The 18,627-nt window shown below is 45.8% G+C and overlaps 1 protein-coding gene across 3 annotated transcripts in view; it reads right to left on the reverse strand.

Moving 5' to 3' along the window:
- Positions 1-14,256: 14,256 nt before the first annotated feature.
- The window catches only part of trio (trio Rho guanine nucleotide exchange factor), a 251,643-nt gene continuing 247,272 nt past the window's right edge, over positions 14,257-18,627 (reverse strand). For 2 of the 3 annotated variants that reach the window (XM_055061522.2, XM_050192948.3), the window contains exon 50: positions 14,257-15,523. In XM_055061522.2, the coding sequence (XP_054917497.2) occupies positions 15,112-15,523 (412 nt within the window). In that variant the 3' untranslated portion in view covers positions 14,257-15,111. Of the gene's footprint in view, positions 15,524-17,031; positions 17,111-18,627 lie in introns of all 3 variants that reach the window. The other variant, XM_050192949.3, reaches the window with a different exon arrangement.

Raw genomic sequence — 18,627 nt, forward strand, 5'->3', positions numbered from 1 at the left:
ATTTGTGAGTGGGACTTTGGAAAAACCCTCGTAAGCGTTGTAACAAATTCACGTAAGCTATAAATTCATACACTATCAAATTCGTCCGCTTTAAATGCTCTAACGGACGCAGTTTACATAACTGCGATATCTGCTTTTGGTGAAGAGTTACGGATTTGTAAACTTCGTGCTTCTGTCTTTTGTTTTTTGAACTTGCCGATTTTCGAAAATTCTTGTGAACGATATCATGCCTTAAATAAAATTTATGTTTACTACAGTCGCTAGAATTTAACTTTCTTCAAATACAACCAATTTCATTCAAATCAGTCGAGCGGTTGTCTCATAAGGGCATTTCTGCGTTTTATACGTATTTGAATAAGTGGCGTCGGATCCAGTTGGCCCCCAGCTAAAGCTTACCCGTAAGCTTGGGTAAAATTGAACACCCAGCTTACCCTAAATGTCTCCATTCCCCTACTGAGTGCAATGTATACAGACGGCCACACAGCTGAACGCACTATATATACCATGTTTGACATGCTGCGTTCAGTCAGCAACGGCGACAAAATCTTTCCTCTCTCGTAATATGCTTGCAGCAAATAAATAGCTAGTTCACGCGCCTTGAACTGGGCATTTTCTTTTTTCTTCTTTTTTTTTTCGAAGAAATGCACTGCACAATAAGTAGGCATTTGTTTGCGTTCTATGGCTCACTGGAAAATGCCACAAAGCGTCAACCTACAACATTCACTTGCTTTCACTGCAGTATCCAGCACCTTGCTTAATATGTAAATTTCACGCATTCAATCGGCAGTCTATCGAAACTCGTGACTGTAGGGGTTAGCAGATAGTAGACTGCCATTTCGACGGGAAGGAGGAAAAAGCCGAAGCTCCTAACCACGTGGCTCTCATACCGTGTTTGTGAGCATCCTATGTGAGCACGTTGCTTCGTCCTTGGAAAAGCGTGCCATAACACGTTAAAGGGACACTATAACGAGAAAAACGTTCTGTAACAGTGAATTACCCTTCTACAGTATCAAAAGCGCCACTCTTACCGCGCGAAGACGCTTGGTATAAGCCATAAAAGGCTCAACAAGGAAAGACGGCTGCCGACGCCCACTTCCCGCACCATACGCCATGACGGCGTCTCCTAGGGCTTAGTTAATTGTTTATCGGCAAAGATCGACTGAATTGTGTTCCAACGGAGGCAAAGATTGAATATGCCAAGTTTCGGTAAAAGTTACAGAGCCAGCGCGGCCCAAATGCGTAAAAAATACTTTGAAATCCGTGACTTCACATTGACGTATCGGCACTATGCTTCCGGCGCGAAGTCTTCATTTTTTTATTTTATCGTGATTTTCTCCTCGAATAAGCAACCTATTATTTCCAAATTAACAACAACCCAGAGTTTTCAAAGAGTGCTTTGTCGGTCTAAACTGATTTAGTTTTCCTCTTCAGTGCCCCTTTAAGAGTACGCCCCGGCGCGCCATGTGTATTGTGTATCGCAATATGATAAGGGGGACGGGGACGCACAACCGGTCCGCGGAGTGAGTCAGCGCATCTCGGATTGAAGGCGCGGATAAAGTCCGACGCAACGCCAGAGCAAAGTGGACGGTCTACAGTCTAGCGTCGCCGCGTAGCCAGCGTGCCTGGCATCATTCGGCGCGCTTTGGCGTGGCCAGCACGGGAATAGAGCTCGTCCTATCTCACGCCGGAGCCGCTAGGCCAGAGTGCATCGCGCGCTATCTCGGCTGGCCGGCAGCATGCTGGCCAGTTCGGCGGCACCGAAAAGATTGCGCCGAGTTTGTGCTTCCGCCAAGCGCAAAACCGCCCGGTCATCGCCCACTTGAGAGCGCGCACTGCTGCGACAGTTGACCGCCGCGGTGCTGGGGGGCCGCGCTCACCGCGCCGAACAATGCGGGGGGCCAAATTTTCGGCGATCCTGGCCTCGCCGGCATATAACGTATTCGACTTCGCCGGCCGCTTCGTGGCAAGCTGGAAATGCCGGACTATACCCGCGCCTTGACGCAGTGCACGGAATCGCTGGTTCAAGCCGCTGCAATACAGTAGATCTACCTTAGGTGCAGTGGTGCGTACCTTTGCAGCGGACACCGTGAGTGCCTCGCTCAATCGGTAACCTATGCTACGGCGCAACAGAAAAAAAAAAGGAAAGAACCGTCAGCACCCGGTGCTCCCAGGTAGTCTCCTACCCAAGGACACACTGCGCCCAATACCGTTTAACTTCAGTGACACGGCGAGGACCGGCGCATTTAGCAGTAAGATTAATCCTGGGAGGACGAATCCTAGGGCCGCTCATCCGCCACCATGGCTGCGAGTAGCGCTGGCTAGTACTCCTCGGGGGGTGTCAGACGCGGCATCAAATTAATAGCAACTCCGATACTCATTGTAAAGCAATATAAATACCGCTGCAATACAGTGGATCTACCTTAGGTAAACGAACGAGATAAACGAAGAAAGTACCTACTCAAGCGTCCACCAAGATAATCTAAAAATGAAAGGAAAGCGGAATGCAGCAATAACGCAACACAGAGCACTTGGGGGCTACAATAAATATCAGGTGTTGCGAGGAATTTGGAAAGGAGTAACGGTGCCAGCACTAACGTTTACTGTGCTGGCGCCGTTTAAGTGCTATTCTGTGCTAAAAATCGGAGGTCTTCGATCGTGGTTGGAACTTAGCCAAAGGTCAGCGTGCCGATTGGCATTGGGGGCCCACAAATGAGGCAGTACAGGGTGACAAGGGTTGGCCCTCTTTTGAAGCCTGAGAAGCGCGGAACAAAATTAGTTTTGAAGAGATACTCCGAAACACGTATGAAAAGAAATGGCTGGCTAAACTGCACAAATACCTGCACCTCAAAAGCGTAGACACGGAATGAAGGAAGAGGTCAAGAAAGTTGGCAAACGAGTACAGGGTAATTGAAAGTGTAAACAGACAACCCGGAGTCATCAAAAAGATAGTGAGAGAGAAGGCAAATTGGATGCAAACGATGGAAACAAAAAAGACCATGGAGATTTACAAATACAGCAAGAAACCAGGAAGGAAAATCTGTACAGTAACACAAAAGGGAGTGCCTGGCTAGTTGAGGCCCGAGCTGGCTGGCCGAGGACAAAAGCATACTGGAACAAATATTGGCAACAGGACGTGTATGCTGCAGCCAAAGTCCGGAGACGACTCGGCACACAGTAACGGAATGTCAAGATCTTCACCCAGCAAGATCTGAAAGAAACGTCGACCTTCAGTAAGCGCAGAGATTCATAGGGTGGAAGCACCAATCATGGTCAGCAGACGAGATAAGCAAGCGATGTTTAGAGTATTGGTAGAAAAAAATAAGGGACGAGGTTGATAGCACCGTAGTCGCTACAGGCATAGGTAACTGTGCAATATCGAGATGGAGGTTTTAATGAAGAAAGAAAAGGTTAAGAAGAGATGGGCAACATATGCTAGACTGCGATAGGTGTAGTAAATTCGCCTGCTGAAGCGATAGAGCATAGGAAATAGGCAAATAGAGCATAGGAACTTTAAATCCCCGTCAGCGTTTTTTTTCTTTCTTTTTTGCGTTTGGCAAACGGGGTGTGCCCACTATCATGCACCAAAATTTAAAAATATGCAAATGCCACGTAGCTGGACAGAACCAAGGTAATGTTGTTTGCCGTCGTTTGCAGATAATTTTTTGCATTCCGCCTAATTACATAATTAGTCTTAATTAATCATCTTCTGAAGTATTATAATAAGATGAAAAGTGTCAATGAGAAAATTGTAGAGCAACATGAAAAATTCCCGATCCAGCTTTCTATAGTTCAATACCTGCTACATGAAAGTGTTTTTTCGAGCGTGAAAGAAGCCCGCGAATACACGCAAAATTGCCACGCGACCGGTCGCTAGAGGAACTTTGCATGTATCTAACTATAATATTTGAGAAGTTGATTAATTATATATTAATTATCTAATTAGGCGGGTTGAAAAAATCATCTGAGTATCTCCAAGCGAGATATACTCCGACGCGGCCAAGTAACCGCATCGAAACGCGTACGCTCTCAACGTCGTAGACTCCCGAGGCTGCAAGTTAGCATCGGCAACTATCAAGGCACGCAACCCGGAAACGGCTGAAGAGGCGGCAACCGCTCTCGCCACCCCCACATGCACAGACGCAGCGGTTATATTCACCGACTCTCAGGCCGCCTGCAGAAACTTCTCGAAGAGCCGCATCTCGGCCGATGCACTCAAGATGCTAAAACGGCGAAGCACTCCGCTCCCGTACGCCTGCGTGTCCGGGTACCCACGTTACGTGGGTACCCGGACTTGTAAAAATGCTACCCGGACCCGAGGGTCTAGAGAGGAACGAAGCGGTCCACTTCGCTGCCCGCGAGCACGTCAGCCGGGCTCCCCTCGCCCCACGCGCTCTCCGACCCGCGACAGAAGAGGCGGAAGCCGTACCCACCAACTATTTGGCCATATTACAACACCACAGGCTTGAGCGCCGGGTGTACCCTCCACGGCCCCCAAAACTCGGCAGGGAAGAAAACATGATCTTCAGACGCCTACAAAGTAACACGTACACTCACGGAACGACAATGCGTCGCCTCTACTCGACGCTCCACGGCTATCTCTGCCCACTCTGCAACGTACCCGACACCCTGGCACACTTGCTCCTGGAATACCGTGGCAGGAAGGCAGTGAAATGCAACCGGAAACGGATGCGAAACAAGCACAACAAGCAAACGAAGACCACCTATTTTAAACGTGGGAGGTCAAGCTCGCCCTCGGGGACCTGGAACAGCCACGACAACTCGTCGCCAGGGCCAACAGGGCAGTCCAAGCCACAGGGTTCAGGGTGATACTGGGCTTTGCTCGGGACGCTTTCGAACAATAAAGGCTTCTTTCTCTCTCTCTCCAAGCGACGGCAAACAACATTACCTCCTTGGTTCTGTCCAGCTACGTGGCATTTGCATAGTTTAATGCTTGGTTCAAGTTACGTGGGACACCCTGTAAAGCGTAAGCCCCTAGTTACATGGCACATTTTCATATTTCGCATGCTGGAACTCCGAAAACATGAAACCAGAACAGATATCTCCACCGGAAGAATTCATTTGGATATTTCTCAATATATGCTCAATAATTAATGACTTATGCACATCAAAAAAAAAAAAAAACGCCGAGTTTCTGAAGACGAGTTATGAATACCGAATCGGATAAATTATTTTCCTTTTGTGTCAAATTATTCATATCTATATTGTTAATCAAAACGCCAGAAAGTGGCACATATATGTTCTACTTTGACGTTTTCAAAGTTCATATAACCGGGGAATGGAGTTAAAAGGAAGCTTTAGCTCGGGCGCTCCTATATACTTACATGTGAACGGAGAAATCGTTTTATTGCAATAGCAATTATATGAACGCTCCAGGCATATTTCTGCCGTCGGCGTCACCGTCGGCATCGCCATAAGTCCAAGGGCGATAAAATCGTCGTCACGCGCCGTATGCTGTATGCGCGAGTGAAAGCGCGCGAGGGTGAGCCGGCGTCCGCGGCTCAATCTCGCCCACGCAAGGGAGGAAAGCGGGGAGGAAGCGCGCAGTCTTCCGTCACACGCAAGGCTCCGGAGGGAGGATAGCGAGGGGGCGTTCTACTCCCGACGGCCCGGGCGGCTGTGAACGTTCGCCCGGGCCGCTGTATCTTGAAAGCCATCTGCGACGGGGACAGTCTGCCGTGCGCTGTTTCCGCCGCTTGCTTCGCGTTGATGCGAGGTCATTTAGCTCGCTGCTGCTGCCGCGCTTTCCCACTCCAGCGTTTGTCATCAAGTTTCCGCAGTCATCCAGTGTGATGTGTTCATGTTTGCTTGTGGGCGCGACACCATGCTTGTTAATCTAGTTAGTATGCCTGTGTTTACAAGTTTATACGACCGATAAACTACTATCCTTACTTCGTATAGCTGTCCCCTAATTTGCTATCGCAATCGATGCTCCGCCTTTCGGACGAAACTGTGTTATCTCGGCAACCACTGCACCAAATTTGATTAGGTTTGTTTTCCTTTAAAGAAAAAAGCTGGAATCTAGTGACTGCTAGCAGCAAAATTGATTTACACATTGATTTCTTTATAAAAATTGTTACAAATTCAAAATTATCAGAAAACGATACTATCAAGTTTACAAGTCGGTAACTCAGCAATGAAAAATGATACCGCAATTCTGTAAATTATACCTAATAGTACATCTTAAGCGTCCAAAATTGATTTCATACATGGCTCCTAAATACACAATATACGAGTACGACTTTTGCAAAAGCCTTGTAAACATTGTAACAAATTAACGTTAGATTAATATATTAAGTTCGTTCGCTTTGGATGTTCTAAACGAGGCTCTTTACATAACTGCGATATCTGTCCTTGGTGCAAAGTTACGGATTTGTAAACTTCGTGCTGCTATATTTTATTTCTCGAACTTTAAAATTTAGCTTCCAACAGTCAATAAAATGTATATTTCTTTTTCTAGCGCAACAAATTTCATTAAAATCGTTCCAGGGGTTATCTCAGGAAAACGTATAAGAAAAACATCTTTTTTTTTAGTTTTGCATTTATCTGAATAGGTGACATCGGAGTTGGGCCCGAGCTATAGCTTCCTCTTAATTCATAAGCACACTGGACTCTACGTTTAAAAATAGACACTTCAAAAATTTAACACTAAAGATTAAGCTAGGCAGGCAGGTTACGGAGACGCGCTCTCCCAGCCGACCTCTCCGCCTTTCTGGTAGCGAGAGAATTGAACATCACGACCCAACATCCTCCGTCGCGGAGTCTTTTTTCCCCCTCTCATTCTCTAACCATTGTCATCTCCCTCACATGCATTTCCACTGTGCTTTCCTCTCATCCCTTACTCGCTCACACTCATCATTTTGTATTCATTTATTAATTTTTCTTGTTCTCGGTCGCAGGCGATCACGCGCAAGGGTTCTTACCTCTCTGCTTTGCCTAGCACGCCACCGAGCGCAGACACGCCGCTCGTGCGAAATTACAAGCACCTTACCGGTTTGTCTTGGTCAACCGTGCAGCGAAACGCATAGCGCTCATCCAAGCTGGTTTCTCCACAACGTGAGGACTCGTGAGGAGAAACCTGCTTCCGCGCATCCATTCATTTCACGCAAAACGAATTTAGGGGTATGCATAGAACGAACGCTTTCGATTCTGAGACCGGCAACCAGCCCCTTTCACCGTCATAACATTGGGTGCCTGCATGCTGTCAACGAATCTAATGATATCTCCCGACGTAGTGCGCATGTCATATGCTGCAATGGACTACATAACGATTGGAAATTCAGAACGCATGTAAGTAGGGCGGATTGATAAATTACACAGCGCACTGCTCGTATATAGCGCCTGAGTATTTCAATAAGTTGTAAGAGATCGCTACGGGAAGAGCTATAATGGGCTGAAACTGCACAGAGCTCGGTTTAACCCCGCTTACCATAGCGCAATGCAAGTCCCTTCGGGATCCCGTGCAGCCCTCGGCAGCGCAGTCGCGATGCAACAGGTCAACGCAAAAAGCGATCTCTATGACGTTCTTTAGAAAGCCATTGACATTTAAAACCATCGCAAAGGCATCTGTCTAACGTCTGCTGTGCTGCATTACTGCTTTGCCGCACCGGAGAAAACGGCCGCTGTCAGCATAAGGTTTTTCACATCCCCCTTTGGAATGGGGAGGAGATAGTCATCTAGCCTGCTTGATTTATTCAGGTTATACTGCAGCTACCGTCATCTAGCCTTTTGCCTACCTGATCTCGACCTTAACTTTCGTATATAATACCTATATCACTATATCGTCCCATTACATGCAGCAAACACTACGGCGCGCCACACCACGCAGTCCAGAAGGGAGGAACGATTCAAATGGCGCCATAATGCCGAGTTGCGGTGTTGCAAAGCACCAATTACTGCTAACATCTTCAAATTTAGATGCCTACGGCCGGTAGCCGTTTGCGCGCGTGTGGCTACCAAAGGGTACTCCATGGATTGGTAGACAGGCTCCAGCTAATCAGAGCGTTGGCATGCCAGAACTACAGTGGGCTAGAAAGCGCACTTTACGGTGTACTCGAACGGAATCAAGACTGAAACACGTGGCGAAGCCACACTGAAAGACTTGCACTAGCTTCCCCTGACGCATTTATTTTAGCAGCGTACACTACAGGGTCCTGAATATTTGGCTGCGTGTGTTCAAAAAAAGATTTTGCGTTCACCGCTGCACTGTTCTTGCTCAAATTTTGCAGAACGATCGCATTTTGGCGTCGATTTCGTTTGGTATAACACTTGGCACAGTTAATTGCCTGGTTTCTAAGAAAAAAGTGCAAATTTGCTTGCGCTTATGGGGATGAGAGCTGCTGCCACGACGGCGCATGCATTAACTTGTTTCGCCACCTGTCGTCATCTGCAGAAAGCGTTTCAGGGAGGGCAGCCGCCCGTTTCAGGAGCGGGCAACACGCGGCAGCCCTCCCTGAAACGTTGCTTTCTGCAGATGACGGCAGGTGGCGACACAAGTCTGTGGGAGTTGCTTGAGATATTGTGGCGAATGGACGTGCTTTTCGGGGCTCCGTGGCGGCGACAAAATCATAAGTTTTTGTGCATGCTTTGAGCTTGCTTCTGTTTTTGATTTGCCGTTTTTTTTTCTTTAAACAGTAATTGTTTTTTTTTTGTCTTGTATTACGTGTGCGCAGGTGTGTTTCATGTACAGTGCTCACGGAATGAAACGCGTCAATTTAGGGCTAAGTAATGCGCATACTTTCGCTTCAACCGGCTGCAGTTCGTCACATCGACGTAATTCTGGCGCGTACACTTACATCGGAGCCCTAGTCACCTTTGGTGACCAAATTCCTAGCGACATGACATTGTGCTCTCGCGTACTTTGCACATATGTAGGGTTGTACTAAATGCTCCGTGTCCTATTTCAATCCGTGAGCACTGTACATTTGGTTTTGCAGGACGGTTAGAGCGCCCTTTCGCGCCGTGCTTCAACACGTGCAGCCGGGTGGGACGTTGAGTTATTAGAGACGAATAGCTATTAGTAATAGTCGAGACTACGAATAGTTGACTACTAATAGTTGAGACTAATAGCTATTGGTTTTACTACGAGTGTTTTGGTAGGAAAGTGAGAGCGTGGGCGCGTGGTTGAGCGTGTCATATCTTATGTCTCTGCAGCACTGATTGCTTTTGAAACAGTGGTGAGAGTTGCTTTGCGACATTTTGAGCATTTGGATCCTTTGCGTATCGGTTTTTGCTAAAAGGCGCGTGCTCTGCAATGTTATAGTATTTGCATCAGAAAAAGCCGTGCAATACATGGCAAGAAAGCCGGGAAAGCAGGCAGTGCGCGGGGCATCCCTCAGGGCAGATGAGGGCACGGATAGAGAGGCAATCGAGTCAACCGGCACACATTGCGATGTCGATACTAGTCTGCCGAAAATGGAGGCCTTCCAGGAAGAACATGTCAAACAGGTCGAACAACGCAAAAATGAGCTAAACAGGTAGCGTGATGCACGGAAGGTAGTTGAAAAAAGACAAAGCAGCCGAGGAAAAGCTGAAGAGGGCCGCCATTGTGAACGAGAATGTGCGTGACAATGGAACGCAGTCCCCCGACGTGACAGGAGAGGGAGGGCTAGCAAAGTACGTGGAATGCGGGCAACGTGAAGTGTTAGCTAGAAAGAGCGGCACCTACCTTGAGGCTGCTACGCGGAAAAAGCAGGGGCACAGGGGACAATGCCCCTTGTCGAGTCCGAATCGCGCGGAACAGGACAAAGGGAAGCAGGGAGGTAGGAGAGAGTGAAAGGGTCATTATCGCCGGCGACTGAAACCTGGCTGGGTGCTCAGAAATTGTGGAGAGGGTGAAAGGCGATAAAAAGTGGCGGTAGGGACATTTCCAGGGTGGACACTGGAAGAAAAGCTCGCGGAAAATGGCCACGTGCGCAACCTTGTCATAGTAGCAGGTGGGCTAAATGACGTCCTAAACAGGAAAGGGACAGGACTAGCCCAGCGCTTGGCTAAGGGGGTGGACGACTTGCGCGAGCTATCCCCTCAGGGGCAGATCGAGGTGTGCACGGTGCCTGTACCTGACAGTCACATACAAAGAGCCATAGTGGCTGCTAATGAGGCGATATGGAAAATGAGCCGAGAGAAAGGCTTCGAGGTTGTCAAAGTAAACAGGGAAGTGAGAAGATGTGGAGGTTTTAAACAAGACGGGATCCACTTCAATTACAGGCTGGCACGAGAAATGGGCTGGCGACTTGGTGATCGCGCTGTTGCTTTTTTAGGGGGCCCATGGGCGCTCAGGAGGCCAGAGTAGGTAGTAATGAAGGTCCCCTCAATAACAGAAAAAGGAGGAAAGCAAGAAAGAGAGCTCGCCATGCAATAGGCTACATAAACATGCAGGGCGGCAGAAGAAAGGAAAAGTGGGCAGAGATTGAGGAGCAGTTAAATAGGAGTCTATGCGAACAAATAGGAGTCTATGCGGTTACAGAAACACACCTTAGAGACTCAGAAGAGCCGCCAGTGATTGAGAATTATGTTTGGGAAGTGTGCAACAGAACTAAGTCGGAAAGAAAGGGAGGGGGAGGCGGAACGCTCATCCATCAGGGAGCCAAATGGAAAAAGAGTAAATTCAAATTTCAGATAGCAAGAGCTTGGTGGCGCAACCCACCGGCCCGTTCCAAAGGGGACGCTCATGACATCCATCCAGGGCCAGCTTTTCAGACGCCATTTTCCCATAGATGAAAACAGTTTCTCATTTTTGCCTTAAAAAAAAGGCGACTAATCGCGTCAAGTGTAACACTAAATGAAGTCGACGCCAAAATGCGATCATTCTGCAAAATTTGAGCAAAAACTGTGCAGCGGTGAGCACAAGATCTTTTTGTGAACACGCACAGCCAAATATTGAGGGCCCTTATGTTGAAAGTAAAAAAAAAAATTGCATACCACTACAAAACAAAACTCGAACCTGGGTACTAATGGACTTTGAAAACTATTTTTCCTTAATTGCGCGGTAATAAGTTGATTGTTAAAGAGAAAGCGTTGCTCAAAGTTTTATTTTTGGAATTTCACGCCGAAACCGCAGGGCCATTGGTGTGACGTCAAGGATTTCAAAGTATTTTTTTCGTATTTTAGCAGTTGTGGTTCAGTAAAAGTTCTGGAAACTTGTCAAGTTTCGTTTTCAGCTCTGTTCGGTTACAACATAGTCCATATGACAAACTAGAACCGGGCAGAGGCAGTCAAAATCCATGGCACCATGGCGAGCTGGTGCGGCAAGTTCAAGGCGGTGTCGCCACAGTCTTTCGTTGCTTCCTCTTTTCTGGCTTACCAAGCTGCTTTTAACGGTAACAGTAGCTAGCTAATAGCCGTTTTCTTTACTCTTTAATTATTTTCTTTTTATAACATGCCCAGTCAGAACCTTAATTCATCCCACCTACTGCTGTGGTTCACCCTAGGCTATGCCATTCTGTTGCCGAGCACGAAATCGTGGGATGCAATCCCAGCTGCGAAGGCCACGTCCCATGGTGGCGGAAAGCATAAACACTTGTCTAAAAATATTGTGAGCACGTTAAAGAACTGCGGGCCAGTGGCCTCAAACTAATGTAGAGCATTGGGCCACGACTGCATGTGGGGTACATAGATCAGTGGTAGTTCACATGGGTAAATCCCTGCGACATGTTCGGGCACCTCCCTGAGGCGAAAGTCCGTAGCTCCCCACAACTGCATCGCTCTCAGTCCACGGCGCTACAGCAATGTACTCAGCAACCGAACACCTCAGCCTCTGAGCCACTGTAGCTCAGCTACTACATCCAGCACTAGCATCTTGAGAGCAAAGTAGCACTTGCCGAGAGCTGCTATGCTCGCAATGCAGTTTTCGAAGTGTGTGACAACCTTAATGTTACGTTACAGCTATTGCAACTCGGGGTGCATCAGTCCTGTCGGAGTACAAACACAAGTGCAGCAGAAATTTGCACAAATGCCAGGATGCATGTTCCTGTTCTTTCTGGTCAGTTTGAGGCAAAAGGGTGACTAGAACACCAGTGATGAGTGCCATTAATATTTGGAGACCTAGCAAGCACCTCTGCTATCCTTCATTCTGCTATCCAGCACAAAAATGCCAAGGTGCTATGTACCCACACTTCTCGTACAGCTTTTCTGTGCTCCTGTCAGTAGCTTCGAAGGCTCGGTAGGAGCCAAGTGGAAAGCTGTTTGCACAAATGTTTTGCACCAGGAACTATCAAGAGCTGCGTGCATGGAGCTTTACCCTTGGGTAATTCTCTACATGCAACTATAAAAGTGTTAAGAAAATGACAGTCACTCCCCTCACGACGAGTTCTGGAGCAGAGGAGGAGAAACATGAAATACAAAAACTTGCTGCGCAGCAAATTACCGACACCTGTGCGAAAGATTTTTAACCATGGGTAAAATTAAACATGCAAGTACCCCTGATGCTGCAACATACAAGAGTTACTCAAACATAACCTTGAAAATTTGCTAGCAATTAGAAGGAACAGCCAATTTTGATAAGCAATTGAGTTCAATATGAATCTACCAAGGCGGAGAAATTTTCATGAAAGGGAAAACAAACAACCTGAAAATAGTAGTACATAGCAAACGAACCACGTTTCCTAAGAAAATGCTTTCCAGTTGGAAAATTTGCTGAAATCCTTGACGAGCAGTGAAAAAAACACGGACAAAGAAGTACACAGGATGGGGGCAATGTATGTCCGTGTACTTGTGTCTTTGTTTTTTCTGCTGCTCATCAAGGTTTTCAGCTATGAACCAACTGGCTTAAACAAATGTTTTATTGAAAAATTTGTTCTGGGAAGGAATTTCATTTGTAGTTCCGTGCTATTTTCAAGTGCATGCTAACTTTCCTTTTCAGAACAATTTTCAAAAGCTGGAAAAACGTGTGGTCTAAAGGCTCACTCACACTAGGCCGACTCTACACAGATTTTGGTCTGCTGACTGTTGACAGCATTTTTTCCTTCATGTCAGCGCCTCTGTCGCGCTGTACCGACACTGACAATCTGCAGACGGTTGGTGGAGAACTCGGCATCGGTACAGTGCAACAGAGGCACTGACACGAAGGTAAAAAACGCTGGCGCTGACAGTTGGCATACCGAAATCGATGTCTGGTCAGCCTAGTGTGAGTGAGCCTTAACAAATCGCTATAGATGCTAGGATCACCAACACGTAGCTAATTGAGAAAAAAAAAAAAAAAAACTTAATTGGCAGTGGAGAATACTTAAAGACTGCTGGAGTACTTGTGGTGTTAAGACAGAGAATAAACAGAATCAGAAGACAAGACAGTACCATTTAGGACAATAAATTTCCTTCAGGTTCAAGGTTTACATGATCCATGGATCTTAAGATATTAAACACAGAACAAAGGTTAAGGAATGAGCTTGGTGGCTTGTCAGCCACCACACAATTTCAAATGGGATGCTCCTAATATCCCTCCATCCATCTACAATAGGGAACTTTCATCCATCCACTGTAGCAAGATGTGTCAACTGGTGCCTAGCACAACAAATGTAACAGAAAAATTGCAATGGCATCACTACTACTGAGAAAGGCACATCATTCAACTGTCTGCAGGAGGCGGAGCTTACGGAGCACGGATAGATACATTTAAGAAGAAAAGGTTGTCTACTGGAATCCCAGCGTTCAAATAGCTGCAACAGTTATGTTGAACTTAATCGTGTCTACGTAGAAAATGACAAATTATCATTGTGAGCATATTTAAATTACAAAAGAAATATTTTATGTTTTCATTTGGATCACCTGCACTTAGCAGCTCAGCTCAACAAATGCCTTGATTTATTGAAAAATAATACTGTTTTTTACATTTGCTTTCTGTAATAAGCTTCAACTGGCAATGCAAATGACACAGCAAGATGAAACCAAGTTAGCATTAAATTCTACCTTGCAGAATGCAGAATAGACCAAATGAATTAAGAGTGCAACAGTCATCAAAGATGGATGCTTCATGTACAGATGTAATGCCTTTCCACCAAATGCCTCCGAGCATAGAAATTTCAATGCATTGGATGCGAGTTAGAAGCATCAGGAAGCACACACACATGGACAAAAACTTGCTTCTGGTTGTTGCTATTTCTGGTTCACAGTAAGGGTGACAAAGCTGCATGCAAGGTTGCTACTTACCTGCTTTTGGCACGTGCCCACCCTCCAGGAAATGCGCTTGCATGGTTAGTACAGAAGGGTCACTTGGTACTCGATGATTATGACACACAAACAACATGCAAGTGAACAAGTTTATTATAAAATCATTTAGCCATAAATACTGACTAGTACTTTATACATCCCTTGCTTCTTCCATTCTGCACGGGTCTTTGAAGTAGACTCACATAATGTACAGCTCGTATTTCACACTATACAAACAAGCCATTCTCCTGCCGGTGTAAAATATTATGCATCTCCCTTGCTTTGCCCAGTCACAGAAGTGCTGCAGCCAAGCCACCTGCTCAAAACCATTTTCGAAAGACTGGAGAGGAAAGGATCACGGCTGGCCGGGAAACACTGGCCACAGCGCTGCTTGTCAAGGTACTGTGTTTTCATGTAGTCTCATCTTCCACCATATCAATTTGGCTGAATTGCTAGTTTACAACTCATCGTTCAAGCACAGGTCCTGGAGACTTGATCAGGAGAGCAAGAGAGGAAACAACTGGTGCGACAATGCAGAGCACAACAGCCAGAACGAACGAACTCCCAACTAGCATGGAGCATTTCAGGGAAGCTGAGCATTTTTCCTTGTTCTTGGAGGGACCTGCAGTCGACCAACCCAGGTGAGCACACCCTGTCACAAGGTAGCACTTGCGTTGGACAACACCGATGTGAGTCAAACAACAGCTAGGCCTAACTACAGCCTGCCGGACGTCTCGTGCCCATGATACATTGACTGCCATTTACACCTATGTACAACATTCAGACTCGGGTTAGCAATGCTGTGAGTAGCTGCACGCATGCAGCATCCTGCATGGGTGCCCCTGCACAGAGCATTGGTGACACAAACAACCATGCATGGTAAGTTGGGCACACTTTTCGAACACAGTTATCACCTTGCAGCTCTCTGTACATATCTACAAGCATGGCACATCAGTCCTGGGCCGCACTAGTGGCCAACGGGGCCTCGAGAGGAGCCCTTACCGTCTCGGACCAGCGACGGCCATCGGCCGTGGGCTCGAGTGTTGCTGCTGCCCGACTGGCCGAGTCTAAGCTGTGGCTGAAGCAAAGGGCAGCCTCGGGCTTGGCAGCTGCCTTGGGCCGCAGCGTGTTGCGAAAGCCTTCGAGGAAGGTGCGCTTCCCTTTGCCCGGGCTGTGTTGCGGCACTTTGCGATCCTCTGCCTCAGCGGGCCGCACAAGCTTCTTGTCACGCTGGCGCATGGACTTTGACGTGCCACTGTCCACCACCGACACACTGCCCCGGGTACACTTGTGCGCTGCAGCTGGATGTGACAATGTCTTGCGCAGTGATGGGTTCCACAGTGAGCTCAGTTCAGGGGCCGAGCTGCAAGAGGCGCACGCACTATACTTCCACCCATATTGCACAAGCTTGCAGGCCACCCAACAGATGTTCTCCTACTGCTTGAATGCTAATATGTTCTAAGCTAACGTTATAGACAACGAAATTTTGTTCACAGATCTTGTATATGTTACATTATTTCTTGTGCCTTTCACACAGCCCAGACTAGGGTGTGAGATGTGCACCTTGCAATCAATGCACACCAACCATAACTTGAGATGACATACATGCGTCAGATGTGATCAGAACGTTTACACTTGATATAATATTCACCTTCTCAATTTGAATTCAAAATGATGTGATTAGCAATGTTTACCCTATGAACTTGGTAAGCAGTGAAATGACATGCAGCAAACTGCTACTTCTAATATTAGAATGAGCCACCTCGAGTTAAAGCATGCATGCCTCGATCTCAGAAGTGCATTGCAAAAATGCATGGCTCTTAGAAGTAAGAACATAAGCAAAGAGGCACAAAGAGACATAAAAGATAAAGCAGACAAAAAATATTATAGCTATGATTGTAAGCTGGGCACAATTTGCAGCGCCAATCAATGCAAAGGAAAAAAAAAATTTACGCGGCACACAAGTTGGGTACAAAGCAATGTGCTAGCAAAGAAAGAGCCAAGTCAAGCCTTGTTTATCAGACATACAACTACTATCCACGCATGCAGTTTTAACAGCATGCACACTGGGAACAAGGAGCAATGTCAACTTCTTAAACTGCTGATGGCTTTGTTTTGGCTAATTCTACACACACCTTACTAAATGATGGCCCATTACTTGCCCAGTGAAGACAGCATAGTTTGTTCCTAAGCACCAGTACAAGTATAACAAGAAGCCTCCTACTGTAACAAGGATCCACAAACAACACCTCCTAATCCAGAAGGTGAACTCACTAAATGTGAGCTGATCCTGAGAAGAATATGGTCATGGTAGCCAAAACTGCAGGGCCACTGTCTAATGTAAGCTTGAAATTATTTTTTTATTATTGTCATTTTTCATGACAGCTTCAGTGCTCATAATCCAAAGGAAGAATGCACAATATAATTAATGTGATAATCCCCGATTGTACTGTTCCAACGGAGTGGCACCAAGTGTGCTGTAAGTGAGCGTTTGCAAGGTTTAGTCACTTCATCTGTTATGTACAGTGAAAAGCCCAACATATGGGATGTAGTAGGTGGTGTATGAAAGAACCATGCCAACATTTAGCAGCTTCCCTTCATATGCAATATCAAGAGGAAGATCGTCCTTGTTGGCTTACATTATGCCCAACTGCAGCTTCTTGAAAGATTGGTGTGTAATGCCACCTTTTTATAACAGCACAGAATAATTCTTAATGGCTCATTAAACAAGAGAATATGAATGCCCAGCAGATTATAAACTTTTTCTGCAGTGCTGTTCAGGTTGAGAAGGTGGTAAAGGTGCCAGATGAACAAGGCTTTACTATAAAGCTCACAGAAAGAATGTCGGGCAGAGACAACAACCTTACTTACAAAATAGAACCATGGGGTTGGCTATACAGGATTTTTGGAAGGAGATCAAGTTTTGAATGTTTTGCTTGGGGAAGGTAGCCTGGGGGAGGGGGCAAACAAAGCCAGGGTTACACATTTCCATAAGGAATGCCAGGGAAGCAGAGGAACCTTCAACAATACAGATGGCATGCAAGTTCCTTGAGCACAGAGATAACCTCACACAAGGCATCCTCATTTGGGATGAAAGCCAGGCATAGTGGGGGAAGGACTGCAGTGGGCCTTTGCTCTCCGCGACAAAATGCCAAACAAAATGCTTACAACAACAAAACTTAAAACCACTTTATAGTTCCACAAAGACTATGGGTAAGCCAGCCAGTATATCTTGCCTCGGGTAAGCAGCACAATGCTATTTCAGTGCTACACAAAATAAACTTAGAGTTCAGCAAATTGATGCATAAAAAAGGATATTAACTCAAGCTTGCACAGGCAATGCAATAAGCACAGACCTTCAAAGGTGAATGCAGAATACATCACAATTTTTTTTCATTGACAATAAGCACACAAGTGTACCAATATAAGAAGACTTACATTAAATACAGAAGTCAAGTTTTTACTGAATGTGGAGCTTGACTGACAAAAATGGTGATTTGAAGTGATGAATGACAATCAATAAAGAAATGCACCATCTATCCTTAATGGCTTAACTGTTGTGTACTTTAGTGCAGCAGGTGACACAATATTGATCCTCCACCTTCATACAGTAATAATAATAGCCTGCAATATCTCACAAAGACTTAAGCACATCATTAGGATTGGCTGCTGGTTCTCATAAAAAGAGCTCCATAACCTGGCTACTTTAAAAGGTACGAGTCTCCTCAATACTGAAGTTGATTACCTGTCTACATAGCAGACGGACAATAAAGGCTTGTGTGCACTTCACTTCTAGTGAAACTTTTAGTGCACCAGGACCAAGAAAAATTGGTTCTTTCTAAACTATAAAGGGGTCCTGCAACAGTTAACAAGACAGAAGTTTGTTTCATCAATGCAGTGGCTTTCCCCCTTCTGGTCCTGTCTTGCATGTTTTAACCTGGACATGGCGAGTTTTTGGAATGTAAACCACTGTGCTTGCTCAGTTAATTTTCTCTATGACTTTTAGTTCTTTCTTTTTCAGCCACTTTGCTGGTTTTTCAATTTGCACTGATTGGTCACAGCTACTGAACAAATTTAGCCTGTCTAGTCAGTAAGCCACCCTGAAATGACCAGTGGTGCTTTTGGAAGAAGCTGTACAAGCAAAGGGCTTTTACTTAAATATGGCATTGTCAATAAACTGGGTGGTGGGTTTATTCAACTATGTTCAATAGGCTTACATGGCCCCCTTTAACAAATTATTTACCGTATTTACTCGCATCATGATCACACTTTTTTGTAAAAAAAAATTGACGCTAATTAGCGGGTGCAATCATTACGCGGGTTAAATTTCCCGAAAAAAAATTATATATATATATATATATATATATATATATATATATATATATATATACACACATATATTTTCTTTTTTCATTTTGCGTTTGCTGCGGGATGACAACAGGTCAACAAATAGGCGGCTGCCACTGT

Source organism: Dermacentor andersoni, chromosome 1 (assembly GCF_023375885.2).
Source record: "Dermacentor andersoni chromosome 1, qqDerAnde1_hic_scaffold, whole genome shotgun sequence".
Taxonomy (NCBI): Eukaryota; Metazoa; Arthropoda; class Arachnida; order Ixodida; family Ixodidae; genus Dermacentor; species Dermacentor andersoni.